The following is a 13,930-nucleotide window of genomic DNA, read 5'->3' on the forward strand; positions in this document are numbered from 1 at the left end:
ACAGGTATTTGGAGTTGCCCCTTTCCTGTTTCATATGCAGCAATGCGAACTATAGCTCACGGATACTTATTTTGCAGGCACTTGTTTGTGATCAATTGATCCTTGGCCCGTTTGTTGGTAGCTCCCAAGACCGTTTCTCCTCTGCAATGCGATATTCTACGAAATGGATTGTAACATCTCGTAATTATGCCTCAACTACAAGTATACCTACCTTGATACTTGCCAGACAAAAGACCGTCCCCTTGCACATGCTCCAACATAGGTTCCTCGAGCAACAATTCGAACGCCTGCGCAGTGCGGAACTCAGTTAAAGTTCAACAACTCGATATCGGATCGGTTACACGTGCGCAACGCAATAGGACAGGGAGGCCCATTATCTATGACCGCCTATTTAATTTATAATGCTGACCTCATTGATATAGCTAGCCCACGCAATAAGGATACTGCGCAGACGACACAGCATACATAGCAGTAGGGTCGACCTTCGAAAACACCCACGGAACGCTCAAAGAAAGACCGAGCGAAACACTTCAATGGTCAGGAGAACACAACTCGAGGTTTTAATTCACGCTAATCGACTTCACCCACAGTAAAACACGCACTTGACTTGCGGTCGTCTTACAATATGCCACCATATACCCCTCTGAGGTTCTGTGGCCGTCTTGTTGAAATGACGATAAGTCGTAGTCGTTGAGGACGCCAATGAATCAACAGCCTAAGCGGTATCCCATGCAATTGCTGGAACTGACGCTGCGGTGATGCACCCCCTCCCCCCAGAGGGCGCGATGGCCTGTCAGTATTTAATAGATGTATAAAGAGCACCAGAAGGAAAGAATACCTACACTTTACCATTTGCCACCATGCAGCGAGGAACTCCCTCTCGGCCAGGACTCAGCATCGTGATGGGGAGAAGTTTTCTGAACACGATGATGCGCAGGACACTGCTGCCCCGTCAGTGTCCTTAAGTCCTAGGGTGTGTCTGATTTTTGCCGTGAATGCTTCTTCAAGCTTCTGGAACCAGATCATCTCTAGGTCAGTGTGCCAGTGGCCCAGATCTGTTTTCGCAATTTTGTAGACTTCGTCGAGGGTCTGAGGCTCTCTCTGGCGTGTCTATTCTGGCAAATAGAGATACTTTGTAACTAGTTCGGCAGATTCGTTGGAGACTCCCATGGCAAACCCGATAGCGCCTTGCTCTCCACTAGAAATATCACCATGATACGAGTACAAAGGCGATGCCGCGGTACAGATCATAATGATACATAGATCTCCATGTTACAATATGCATCACGATGCCAATGGGCAGCGGCGTCATATCCGTTGGCTGTGGTATAGTGCAGTTCATTCACACTCATCAAGAGCTAATGGAAGGATCTACGAGTGAGCATTGTGGCATGGGCAACATTACCGAAACTTACCAGAGCCCCAAGCAAGAAAGATGGCCTTCGTGGGTTCATCACTCGTGTCCATCATGTATCGGTACGCTTCGAAGGCTGTTCCAAGTCGACCTGTCCGGAGTAGTGCATAACACCGTTTCTGGTTTGCGACTTGCCACAAGGATTTGAGGTCCCAGCCGAAAAGCTGCATAAGCATGCAGTTGAGCATAAAATGGATTGTCGGTCGCGTCATGAACACGTACCACAACAAACTCCTTGTACATAGAATGAATATCCAATTTAGAAAAGGAAGCACCAGCTTTGACAGCGGCAGAGAAGTGGTCAGCGGCTTCTTTGTGAAGGCCGCCATCCATGGCAATGGTCCCCAGCGAGAGGATCGGGATTGGGACGAGTAGCTAGCTCTTGCACGGGAAACACACCCTCCTCATCCTTATTTGCATTGAAAAATGCGATGGCCTGAAATTGTTATGAACAATGACGGCATATGAATCAGAAATATACCTGCCTTGATCAAGAATAGGCGATGAGCCATCTTTGAATCTCCGTCCGCGAACGTGAACGCGAGGTCAAATGCTTTCGTCGCGTCCCAGACCTGCTGTTTGCCACAGAGGGCAATGTCCTTGGAGATATAGCCTATGAAGGAGGGCTGAGTGCTAACGGACTATGTCACGAGACACGAATCGAATTAGCCTATATTGCGTGGGGTGTGATGGTTCGGCATATCATACCATAGTTGCATCATGAAGCGCGTGGTCCCAGTCAAATAGTCTCGCCATAATGAATGAGCGATTGGCATAGGAAGCGTAGTTTTTGGGATCAGCGTCGATATCCTGTGTGAGTAACTGTTCGGCGGTGGGCAAATCCTCAGTTATGAACGCATTGCGGGCTGCGGCGGTCATAGCGAAAATCTGTGGTATGCTCGAATTGCAATATCAGGGTAAAGGATGGAAACATGCCTGAGGAGTCTCGCTGCCTGGAATTCCCTTTGGCAAGGCATCCTTGCACAGTATGAGATTTTAAGACGAAGGAGCAGTAAATAAAGCAGATAGTACCTTTGATGCCTGTTCATTAGAAGCATTCTTCGCCAAAACATCCTTGGGCAGTATGGTGAACTCTATGATTTGTTTATTTACTGTTCCGCCGAGGATGCGCCTGCCATCAATGGAGAAGGTGACACAATGCAGTGGGCACTCCAAGATCGCGACAGTTCTTCGATCCGAGATCTGCCAGAGACGGATGGTGTCGCTATCGTCTAGAGATACTAGAGAAGCGGCAAGGGTGCCAGTAGGGTTAATGGCGATGGCGTAGTTGCATTTCATGTAATTCTCGTCCTTCCAGGAATCACCGACCTGCTGCCAGGTTGATGCATCCCACTCCCGTATGTTGGGATCATGATAACTGCCCCCTGAGAGAAGGCGCGTGCCATCAGGCATCCACGCGAGTGATAAGTTTTTTCCTGTGACCCTTGAAGTTTGCGATGCAGTTCCCTGTGCGTGGATCATAAATTGTGATATCGGAATTTGTCGCGATGGCAAGATGTTCACCAGACGGTGAATACCGAACACAGTGGAGGAATTTCTCAAAATAATACGTAGCCTTGTCCTGACAATGGATTGGGTCTCCTTGTACTTTCCATGTTTCTGTACTCCATAACTTGATGCCATCTGTTGAACTGACACTGGCAGTAGCCAATACTGTGCCATCGGGAGAAAAGTTAAGTGAGCTGATTGCATGGGAGTGGGCTTTGATGGTTTCAGTGAGAGATTTCCTTGTTTCTCCCTGCCAGGCAATGAAGTCCCCACTCTTATCACCGCTTGCTATCAATTGCCCATCTCGTGATACAGCCAATACCTTCACCTCGTCGTAATGCCCCTCCATTTTCTTCAACATGACACCTGCCTTTAAGTCCCAAATACGAAGGGTCCTATCTGCCGAGCCAGAGACCATATGTCGTCCATCAGGGAAAACTGCGACTGCATCTACGTGTTCGTCATGACCTTTAGATGCTCGAATAGGTTTGATGCGCTGTGACATTTGATGAAGGTTGATGGTGTTCAACGAGCACGATCGAGGGAGACTCAGCGGAGAGATTGTGATCGTCTTGCAGCCGAGGGATTGTGGTCATTCAAAGGTGCGTGCGGTCAGTCACTGGGCGTCTGAGTCTTTGCAGCATTTAAATTAACCTCCCCTCAGACGCCCAACGCACGAGGCTGTTGTCACAAGCACCTCAGGCCATGATGTGTCCACCTTTCTTCGCCGCAACTTTTCCAGATAAGTCAAACAAGCTTTTCTAATGATATCATTGATATGACTCACCAGCCATCACTACGTGACAGACGCTGAACACCATTGTTAAATAGGGCACCACATCCGTCGAGATTCGAGAAAACGTCTGATTGTGGACAGGCACACTCTTTTACGGTCGCTTATGCCAGCTCATGGCATCCGGCCCGTACAAACGACAGGCTCCCGATTTGGATCGTCAGTTTGAACTTTTGTTGTTTCGCGTTGCGTGGTTCCCCCTAGTAGTGAGCTAAACGCGTACTTACCGTATTACCATATTGTCCTTGTCATCATCTGAGGAGCGTTCATGATTCTAATTAAATCACGCCAAGTACGTGGTCCCTTGTTCAACGAAGCCATGAAGGACCGCGTTTAGGACAAGGCTTTGATTACTGGATCGCCGCTTCTTTGTCTTTATGTTTATTTAGGACTGAGGGTTGGGAGTCGACAGAATACAATTACAGCATGTTTTTTATTTATTGCCTTGTATTCAGGAGAAGGCAAATATCAAAGGCATAACTGTCCTTCTGGGTTTAATTGGTCGCTTGTGCAGCTTACATGCGGTGACACTCGGGGCCTACCACTGCAATGTCAGTGCGCTTGGGGTGGTCCATAGCAAGTGAGTGAGTTTCAATTTTTATCGTACATGATCACACAAGCCTGCATCCGGCAACGTTATCATGATGATTTGACGGAGTTTGAGGAATCATCGAGCCTCGTCTGAAGTTTTCCGGTCGTAACCATAGCGTGTCGTGCCAACTGCGTCATTTTGACGGCGCCATGTATGGTTGTCTGTGTGCGAGAGAATCGGACAGTGAACAAGAAGCACAGGACAACCATTTACCGAAGTGGCGAATAGGCAAGTCTGTGATGGGACCAATCAGCGTAAGAACGGTCCAACTGGGGCGTGATAGAAGGAACAAGTTATGCGGGAATGCAGTAGCTCTCCATAAATTTCAACGAACAGATTCACTGACATATGATACAAATGCAATTCATAGTCAGCGGTGGGTGCATAAGCATGATAGATGGTCTTTCCTGCATCCTGTTGTGAGCCAGCAGACCATACGAATACAAAGGGCGATTTGCGTATACAAGCAAGTAGTGTCAAGGTACGAACGAAAACTACTCAAACTCCTCGTTTTGAAACACACAAGTAGCCGCTCGCTGCAAGGGCAACATCTTCATGGGCGGTGTGGAGTGCGCTTCGCCTCCCATTGAGAGCTGAAGGAAATTCAAATGAGTATCGTAGCACGGGTAGTGTTTCTGATAACTTGCCAGGGATCCAATCAAGAAAGATGGCCTTCGTGGGTTCATCACTCATGTCCATCATGTATCGGTACGCTTCGAAAGCTGTTCCAGCTTGATCGCCCAGGAGAAGCGCATGGCAACGTTGCTTGTTTGCGGTCTGCCACAAGGATTTGAGGTCCCAGCCGAAAAGCTGCACAAGCACGCAGTTGAGCATAAAAAGGATTGTTGGTTGCGTCATATCAACGTACCACAACAAAGTCCTCGTACATAGAGTGAATATCCAACTTAGCAAATGAAGCGCTAGCATTGACGGCGGCAGTGAAATGGTCAGCGGCTTCTCCGTGAAGGGCGCCATCCATGGCAATTTTTCCTAGTTGGACTCGCATATATGCCTGATTTGCGAAGCGCAGAAAATCCAGTGAGCACACGAATCTGGACTTGATTGGATGCATTATACTCACTTCTACAACACGACAGGCGAGAGGATCGGCATTGGGACGGGCAGCCAGCTCTTGGACTGGAAATATTGCCTCTCCATCTTTATCTGCATTGAACAACGCGATGGCCTGGAAAAACCGTAATGAAGTATGGTGAGAGATTTTTTTAAAAACACGTGCCCTGATCAAGAAGAGGAAATGAATTGTCTTCAAATCGGCGTTGGTGAACGTGAACGCGAGGTCGAATGCTTTCGTCGCGTCCCAGACTTGCTGTTTCCCGCAGAGAGCAAGGCCCTTGGAGACATGCCCTGTGAAGGAGGGCTCAATACTGATGGACTACGACACGATCCAAATTAGCCTGCATTAAGAGGCATGATGGGTCAGCGCATCTTACCTTGATCGCATCATTGAGCGCATGATCCCAATTGAGTTGTCGCGCCATGATGATCGACCGATTGGCATAGGAGTTGTAGTTGTCGGCATCAGCATCGATCTCTTTGGTTAGCAGCTCTTCGGCAGTATGCAGGTCTCCAGTTATGCATATGTTACGAACTGCCGCATTTATATCGAGAATCTACAGCATGTTCGCGTTAATGCGCTGTCACTGGTCAGAGAGCCAAAGGTGAATACATGCCTTGAAATCATACAGATGCGAAATTAGATGATAAAGAGACGGAAAACGAAAAGCAGCTTACCTGGTGTGCCACTTGTTCCTTGGGACCATCCTGCGGCAAAGCATCCTCGGGTACCTGCCACTTTGATATCTTCTTATCCATACCTCCACTGAGAATGTTCCTGCCATCTGTGGAGAAGGTGACGCAGTGCACCTGAGCAGAGTGTTTGAATATGGCGATCGTTTGTCTGTCAGAGAGCCGCCAGAGGCGGACATGGTTGTCCTCAGATGCAGAGGCAACGAGTGTGCCATTAGAGTTCAAGGCAATGGCTCTGATACCGTGGGAATGGCCCTCCCAGGGATCACCAACCCGCTGCCAAGTCAATGAATCCCACTCCCATATGGTACAATCCTCCCCATATCGGCCTGATGAGAGAATACGTGTGCCATCGGGTGTCCATGCGAGCGAGTAGTTGATTCCACTGGTCGTTGCTTGGAACTTCGCGACGCATTCTCTCGTGGCTAGTTTCCATATTTGGATGTTACTGTGTGTTGCGATGGCAAGATGTTCACCAGACGGTGAATACCGAACGCAGCGAGCAGGTGAGCCACATTGGATCGAATTTCCTCGCTCCTGCCACGTTTTTGTATTCCACAGTCTCGCCGTCTGGTCGAGTGAACCGGTGACCAGCATCTCATCATCTGGGGAAAAGTCCAGCGATAGGATCCAATTAGTGTGGACTTTAATGACTTGTGTGACAGGTTCGCCAGTATTTCCATCCCAGGTTACCAGCTCTCCGTTTTCGCCACCGCTTGCTATCAATTGCCCATTTCGCGATACCACCAATACCCACACAAAGCCGCCATGCCGCTCCATTTTCTTCAACATAACGCCTTCCTTTATGTCCCACAGGCGAAGAATCTTGTCTTGCGAGCTCGTCACCATCCTTCGTCTATCGGGAAGAACTGCAACACTGGATACAGATCCATCGTGGCCTTCAAATCCTTGAACGGGTGTGGTACTTGGGATGAGTTGTGACATTTCACTGAAGGTTGGTGGTGTTGAACAAGTCGTGGGCTTGTTAGAAGGCTCTGGAGGGATCGTGGATGTCTAACATTAAGCAGCATTGCCATCAACTGCCAGTGAAGGGTTTTTCCTAATCCTGATTCCATTACGATATCAATCTTCCTCGTGTCTCGTTAGATGTCTCAGGCATGAGGCTATTATCATAAGCGCCTTGGCATGTGCATCCGAGCTCTCCTGATGCGTGATTAATTATCGCTGCAAGTCAATCAGTTTTCAAACGAATACTCAGAGCCCGAATGTCTTCACAGTGACGTGCTCGATGACCTCATCAGGGAAATCCTCGCTCTGAAATCGGCTGAAACGCGATAAACTTGAGTATTTGATTCAACGAGGACTTTAATTATGGTTGGTCGGTGTATCTCACCCATGAAAATGAAACGCGTGCTCCCAGCCGTGTTGTATGCCATAACAATTTCAAATGAGCGGTTGGCATCGACGTCAATCAACCTTTCAGCAGTAGGCAAGCCCTTTATGGTGCAGTATCGTTGGTGTGCTCGGTCGAAGTGCTTGATGAGCAGTGGACATGCTTGGAAACAGATACGGAGGCCACGAGAGCTCCCAGCAGAAGCGTTCCCAGCAAGGGCCTTGATCCAGTCGATATAGTTGTTCTAAGGAAGATTACTACCTGGTCGATAGATCCCACACCCGCATAGGTTCATTTTACTGTTCTAGATTGGCTGCAAGGAAAATATCGTGGTTGCTATAAAATAGATAAAGTTCAAATTTCAAAGCCCGCGAATGCGATTGTTTCAGTCTGGAACTTCTTGCACCCATGACCTGGATCTTCCATCCTACTTGAGCAAGCCACGATGCCAGCTACACGCAAGGTTGTCCCTCGCAAGCGCGCTCAGTCATCCAATGAAGATTCAGAGCCCGAATCTCTTCACAGCGACGCGCTCGATGACCTGCCGCCCAAGAAACGCACGCGCTCTTCCAATCCTAAGTCCAGCTCACCTTCAAAACCCAAGCCCAAGCGTAGGACACGCAAAGCCAAGGAAGATGATGTCAAGGATGAAGAGGATGTAGATGGTAGCGACGTAGACCTGAAGGAGGGGCAGCAAGTCGTGGGTCGCGTTGTGCAAGCTCCAAAGACAGGCTGGGGTAACTTGGTCTTTTCCTACCTCAGGGATGATCAGCTTACCTGTTTTAAAGTGCCTCCTGGTCAGATTTCACAGAACACGCTTGATTTTCTAGCGCAACTCAAGGACCCTGCATGTAACGACCGCGAATGGTTCGTACTTCTATTGTGGCCTTCATTCATTTATCGTTGACTGAGAATATTTACGCGCTTCTAGGTTCAAGCTACATGGTATGTGGAGCTTATGCATTGGGCCGAAACTCCAAGCTTATTTGGTAACAGAGCCGGTTTACCGTCGCGTAGAAAAGGAATTCAAGGACTTCATCGAGGCGTTCACTAATATGCTCACAGATGTCGACTTCCAGATCCCCCCATTGCCTCCCAAAGATGTCATCCACCGCATATATAGAGATGTCTGCCCCCTCACATATTTCCTTCTGCGGACTTGCGAACCTGATGTCGTGTGCGTAGGTCCGCTTCAGCAACGATAAAACACCGTACAAGAAGGGACTATCTGCGAGTTTTTCGAGGAGTGGCAGGAAGGGGATTTTTGCGTTTTGTAAGCTTCATGGTATTTTGCTTTCGCCGCAAATATCTAACTGTTCGTAGACCACGTGTACGCACCTCTTAGCATCGAAGTCGGATGAGCTGACTGGATATATGCGCGTTGTTTGCTCACACAGAATGAGTCAGTCATAGCTGACAATACTGGTTCGGTGCACGCTGACATGGATTATGATTAGTAAAGCCGGGTGACGAGAGCGTCATCGCTGCAGGTGCATGGTGTCCTGCTAAGAACGAACTTGCGACTCTCAGGTGTGTCTCGCTCCGCTTTGTTGCCATAGTTCTTTTCATGCCTTCCCACGCCTAACAGAAACCACCTACTTCGCTCCACACCCGCCGCTAAGACTCTGCACACGATCCTTTCTTCTGAAGCATTTACTACCCATTTCGGCCCTCCCCGCCCACACCCGCATGGAGATCGTCAGAGTGTGTTTGGGCATGAAGATGAATTGAAGGTGGCACCAAAGGGCGTGGATAAGAATCACAAGTATGTGGTAGATTATCATTCGAGTCACGAAGGCTAATTGATACACTATGCTATGCATTTCTAGAGATATCGCCCTCCTCAAATGTCGCTCCCTCGCAGTTTCCTGTCGGTTCACAGATGCCCAAGTCGTTGCACCTGGATCCGAGTTTATGAATACACTGCGTGGTGTTGCAGGTGTAATGACACCATTTGTCCATTGGTGAGTGCTGTTGCTGGCTTTCTCGGACCGATTCCGAACCAGAGGCGCCATTCGCACTGAGTGCTTCATTTTGAGTATAGCGTTTGGGGGACATGGACTAACATCACCTCCTGTAGTTTGAATGATCTGATGACGCTTGCTGTGGACGACGGTTCGGATGAAGAGAACGAGGAAGATAATACTGGGGGTCCGGAGGAAGATGAGAGTGAAGGCGGAAATGAATAACAAACAGGAAGCCTGGATTCATTTACCAAAGCTGAGCTGGCTGTTCAAATATTGCCAGTATTAATTTTCTCAGGTATCTTACTGTCATCCAGTATACACGATGGCGATTGTGTCCACCCCATCAGTTACTGTCTAAGACTAACCTTCGTTAGATAAACAGTGACTTCATCTCAGTATGGATGGTGGCAAGAAACCTTGCAAGGATGGTCGGACGGACTACCCGCCGGACTTTTTGTTTCTTGCAAAAATGCCGAGCGGACTGTGAAATTGGCCAACGTGACCAGAATTCTGTAACGAGATTGGCACGAATTGGTAATAGAGCCAATAACTTATAAGTAGCTGGTTCACTTATTCAGGTGCGTCGTTATACCATGTCAGCTGTCTCGCTCCAGACCACTGCAATCCCAATCGTCGACTTTGCATGCTTCGGGGATGGTACTTCCCCAGTACGTACGGCGCTCACAATGTACATGCGACGATAATCATTGAAGCTCCTTTTTTAACATACAGGAAGCGACAGAGATAGGAAAACAATTAGTCAAAGCGTGTCGAGAAGTCGGATTTGCATACTTTCGCAACACTGGTATCCCTCAGGCAGAGGTGGATTGTATGTTTGAATGGGTGTGTGTATATCACTGCATGTGCGAGATTTACCCCAACGAATGAGTGTGCATCAAGAGCAGGAGGTTATTCTCGCTTCCAATTGAGGCAAAGCTGTTGGCTCCGCATCCTACGGAGGGATGGAAACACCGAGGATATAGCGGGGTGCGTTGTCCTGAGTTACGAAGACCACATCGTAACATGCCTTAGCAAACGTCTTATTCAGGTGGGCAGGGAGCAAATTTCACAATTGGTACGTCTCAGTATCATTCGAACTGCAATATCCTGACTCGCGTAGGTATCCAAGTTCGACCCAACGCAGGTCGCCGCGATACAGAAACAAACTCCCGATTTCAAAGAATCATTTGACATTGGGCGCAATAATTGCCCACGCGTCTCCAATGTGTGGCTCCCAGAGCAAGTCCTTCCGGGTTTCAGAGACGCGGCATCTACTTTCTTTAATACATGCCATCGCTTTGAGATCGAGAAGTTATTACCTGCGTTATCTCTAGGGCTCGAGCTCCCTGGTGGAGGCGAATTCTTGGGAAAATATCACCAAAAAGCAGAGTGTCAACTGCGATTATTGCATTATCCAGCTGCGCCTGCAGAGATATTCGCACGCGGTGAGAAAGGGAGAATCAGTGCACATACGGTGTGTGATTATTTGAGCAGCAGTGATTATGTGTCGCCAACAAACGATAGGATTTTGCAACGGGCACGATTCTGTTCCAAGATGATGTTGGGGGACTCGAGGTTGAGTGCCCTCGTGGTTCAGGAAATTTCGTCGCTGCGTCACCCATTCCGGGAACGGCCGTTTTCAATATAGGAGACTTCTTAATGCGGTGGTCAAACGGTACGATTCTTTCGGCTGTTCTCCGCCATAATGCTTATATTTTATTCTAACCAGATACGCTTAAATCAACATTGCACCGCGTGTGTGCGCCCCCGAATGATGGGAAGTTGGGAATGGTCAAGGAACGCTTCTCGATCCCATATGTAAGCTCCCCGCAGACATTTGATGTGTGTTTGATGCTGATGCTGGATTAGTTTATATCTCCTGACAGAGATCTTTTGATTGACTGCCTCCCTGGCTGTTGGGATGAAGACACACCGAAGAAGTATGAGCCTGTGACAGCAGGGGCGTATGTTGACATGCGGCTTGATGCTACGTATTAATGATTTACCAACCTGGAATGATTATGTCTGGATGTTGCCTGGATGGTGAAGGTCTTTCCTAGACCTTTTACTTCTTGTTCCGATCTCGGCATATTATCTGAACTCCCTGGTGATCCGTCAGTCATCTCGTTCAACGCTACAAAAGGCTAGTGCGCTGCAATGATCCACTTTACTCTGCCATGTTGATATCATCGGATATCACCGAGCAGTACACGGGCGCCTTACACCCCAATTCGTTTACAACAGCTTGTGTGGATATTAGAAATCCATAACATTGAAAAAATTGCTAGCGTTTCATCAGTGAATCGGCAGTTCCAAACGTCTGAAGTATCAACGATAAAGGATTGAATTAGCTGATCACGTTACTGCACACTACGTATGTTGAGAGCCTCGTCAACTTGTGGAATAGATGATGGGCTTTGTCAGATGAAACACAATCAAATTGATATTACATTGGGGCTGTACCGGTAATTAAGCCACCATAGCAAATCTAGTGGTATCTGCAACCAAATCGCACACATGTAGCATATTCCAAGCATCCGTTCAGCAGCGCAAATCCGGAGTTGTTGATTTCGCTTCACGAAGCACGAGAACCGCATCGTACACATTCTGTGACGACGCTCCCGGAAACGGATGGTGATGCCCGACGAACAAATGGTGAGGAGTTTCCAAGCACTTAACCCGAGACGGCATCACGAAGAGGCATCCCAGGATTCCCAAACGAGATAAACGCACACTCGCACTGGCAACGTCTACTTGTTACGACCTCACAGAGTTGTGCCGGCGCAGAATAGGGGCAGAGTATGCGTATATGGGTGAGTTATTGAGAGGCAGGGTGAAGACGGTTGGGGTACTACTTGCGGGCTTGAAGGCCGGATCACCTATAGCATCGCGCCGCGAGAGTAAATAAGTGTGAGTCGCGAGCAGAAGCTCATCTACGAGCTTGTGCTGGAGGAGGGCACGAGGTATGAGCTTTGAAGTGAACAATAGTGGCAGGGCCAGGAAACCTGGTCGTATGTGGTATTGTGTGATATTGGTTCGTGCGACATCGCACAGAACGTTGGCCACCAATGGCGCTATTCATCAGACGCGGCGATGTAGTCCCCATGCGATGATTGGCTGTTCTAATTTTACATAAATGTATGCAATTGACTGATATCACATTGCTTATACTCGAGATTCCGCGACTGGAGCGCTCTGTCCGTTCCCGTTCATTTACAAAGCTTGGCACTTGATATTCAGTACCAGTGGCCCCGCTTCCTGCGATTGATTGATGCAGGAGGGCGTTTAAAGATCTGAAATTCTCGATCCGAGCCGAGGGTTGGCCAGTAATGTCTACCGAATCACCATCTGAACGTCAGTACGATGGTATATCCCTCCTGAGCTTAACACTTTTCACGGGCATTTGCTACGGGACTGTACTAACCATCTACATCCAGTGCCTCTTTTCATTGGTCCACAGTCGGATGCGGCAGCTGTCTCCCGGGCGACGACTATTTTTCTTCGGCTATACATCCGCCATGTTTATCCTTGAAACCTTATATGCTGCTGCAAATTCTCGAAGAGTTTGGATAGCGTTCGTTATGAATTGGGGCTCCCCCACTGGTCCAGCAAGTTACGAGATTGGTTTATGGCATGACTGGGCCAGTATAGTAGCAATGGCGTGCTATATCATCTCCAATTGGTTGGCCGATGCGCTCATGGTAAGATCATCAGTGTCATCTATGCTCATGTAGATCGTTGACTCGTGCCTCTCCTTAGCTTGGGCGCTGTGTGATCCTGTTCCGAAACATGAAAAACACAAGATGGCTGATCCCTATCACGTGCAGCGTGTTCCTTGTCGTTATTGGTATCTACTACGATATAAAGCGTTGACTTCAGAGGTGCTGACAATACATTGGCAGCGGCTTCTATCGATCTGTTTGTGAATACAACAGAAGTGTCCAAGTCAATGGAAGCAATGGCCAAAGCTCATTGCACATTTGTTGCGGTCGATCTCTCCTTTAATATTACCGCGACGTCATTGATAACCGCTTGTATCATGACACACCGTGCGAAGCTTGCGAAATCAATAGGTAAGTAAGCTATATTGCCTCATTACTCTGATATACGTCCTTCGTTCAGGAACTCGTGCCCATAGGAGGGAGTACATCAATATTATTGCAATGACTACTCAATCTTGTATGATTTCCTCGATTGGCTCGATCATCTATCTTATCCTCTACGCGATGGATAATTTTGTTCAGTATCCATTCATAGCCATCCAGAATCAAATGCAGGTAAGAGATAACACTATATCACGCCATCTAGTTTTAATTTTTAAGCAATACAGGTCATTGCACCATTTGTATTGATCTTGAGAATCATCCAGGGACAAGTGTGGACAAGACGGACAGATGTTAATACCACAGATCATTCGCTTCAAAGTGGTATCGAGGACTTTCCTTCCAGCTTCAGCGAGCATCGTCTTAGTGCTCGTTCTTCTGAGGCATCCACCGTCGTATTGGCTTATGGAATTCCACATTATTAACAAATA

At 48.0% G+C, this 13,930-nt stretch overlaps 3 protein-coding genes across 3 annotated transcripts; all 3 read left to right on the plus strand.

Moving 5' to 3' along the window:
* Nucleotides 1-7,807: 7,807 nt before the first annotated feature.
* BJ212DRAFT_1352165 (uncharacterized protein) lies at nt 7,808-9,531 on the plus strand. Its single transcript, XM_041335551.1, has 7 exons — nt 7,808-8,166; nt 8,218-8,300; nt 8,428-8,556; nt 8,615-8,702; nt 8,887-8,959; nt 9,018-9,194; nt 9,259-9,531. Exons 1-7 carry the CDS (start codon nt 7,875-7,877, stop codon nt 9,395-9,397), a joined length of 981 nt encoding a protein of 326 aa, XP_041193704.1. The 5' UTR covers nt 7,808-7,874; the 3' UTR covers nt 9,398-9,531.
* A 458-nt stretch (nt 9,532-9,989) lies between these two features.
* Nucleotides 9,990-11,394, plus strand: BJ212DRAFT_1270540 (flavonol synthase/flavanone 3-hydroxylase; the record flags this gene model as incomplete). The annotated part of the gene is made up of 8 exons (XM_041330899.1): nt 9,990-10,064; nt 10,129-10,239; nt 10,297-10,383; nt 10,445-10,471; nt 10,517-10,870; nt 10,921-11,071; nt 11,126-11,214; nt 11,266-11,394. 8 exons carry the CDS (start codon nt 9,990-9,992, stop codon nt 11,392-11,394), a joined length of 1,023 nt encoding a protein of 340 aa, XP_041193705.1.
* Nucleotides 11,395-12,725: 1,331 nt separating this feature from the next.
* Nucleotides 12,726-13,924, plus strand: BJ212DRAFT_1480520 (uncharacterized protein; the record flags this gene model as incomplete). Its single annotated transcript, XM_041340099.1, has 5 exons — nt 12,726-13,097; nt 13,156-13,243; nt 13,299-13,469; nt 13,519-13,673; nt 13,727-13,924. The coding sequence occupies 5 exons, from the start codon at nt 12,726-12,728 to the stop codon at nt 13,922-13,924; spliced, it is 984 nt and encodes a 327-aa protein (XP_041193706.1).
* Between the last annotated feature and the right edge of the window lie 6 nt (nt 13,925-13,930).

This window comes from Suillus subaureus, assembly GCF_016647635.1.
Source record: "Suillus subaureus strain MN1 chromosome Unknown BJ212scaffold_14, whole genome shotgun sequence".
Taxonomy (NCBI): Eukaryota; Fungi; Basidiomycota; class Agaricomycetes; order Boletales; family Suillaceae; genus Suillus; species Suillus subaureus.

Bases quoted from the DNA above. Each gene is read 5' to 3' on its own strand.
- BJ212DRAFT_1352165 (XM_041335551.1), top strand. From the start codon at position 7,875: ATGCCAGCTACACGCAAGGTTGTCCCTCGCAAGCGCGCTCAGTCATCC. The intron at 8,301-8,427 runs GTACTTCTATTG...TTGGTAACAGAG, and splicing joins GTAACGACCGCGAATGGTTC to CCGGTTTACCGTCGCGTAGA. The intron at 8,557-8,614 runs GTCTGCCCCCTC...TCGTGTGCGTAG, and splicing joins TCCACCGCATATATAGAGAT to GTCCGCTTCAGCAACGATAA.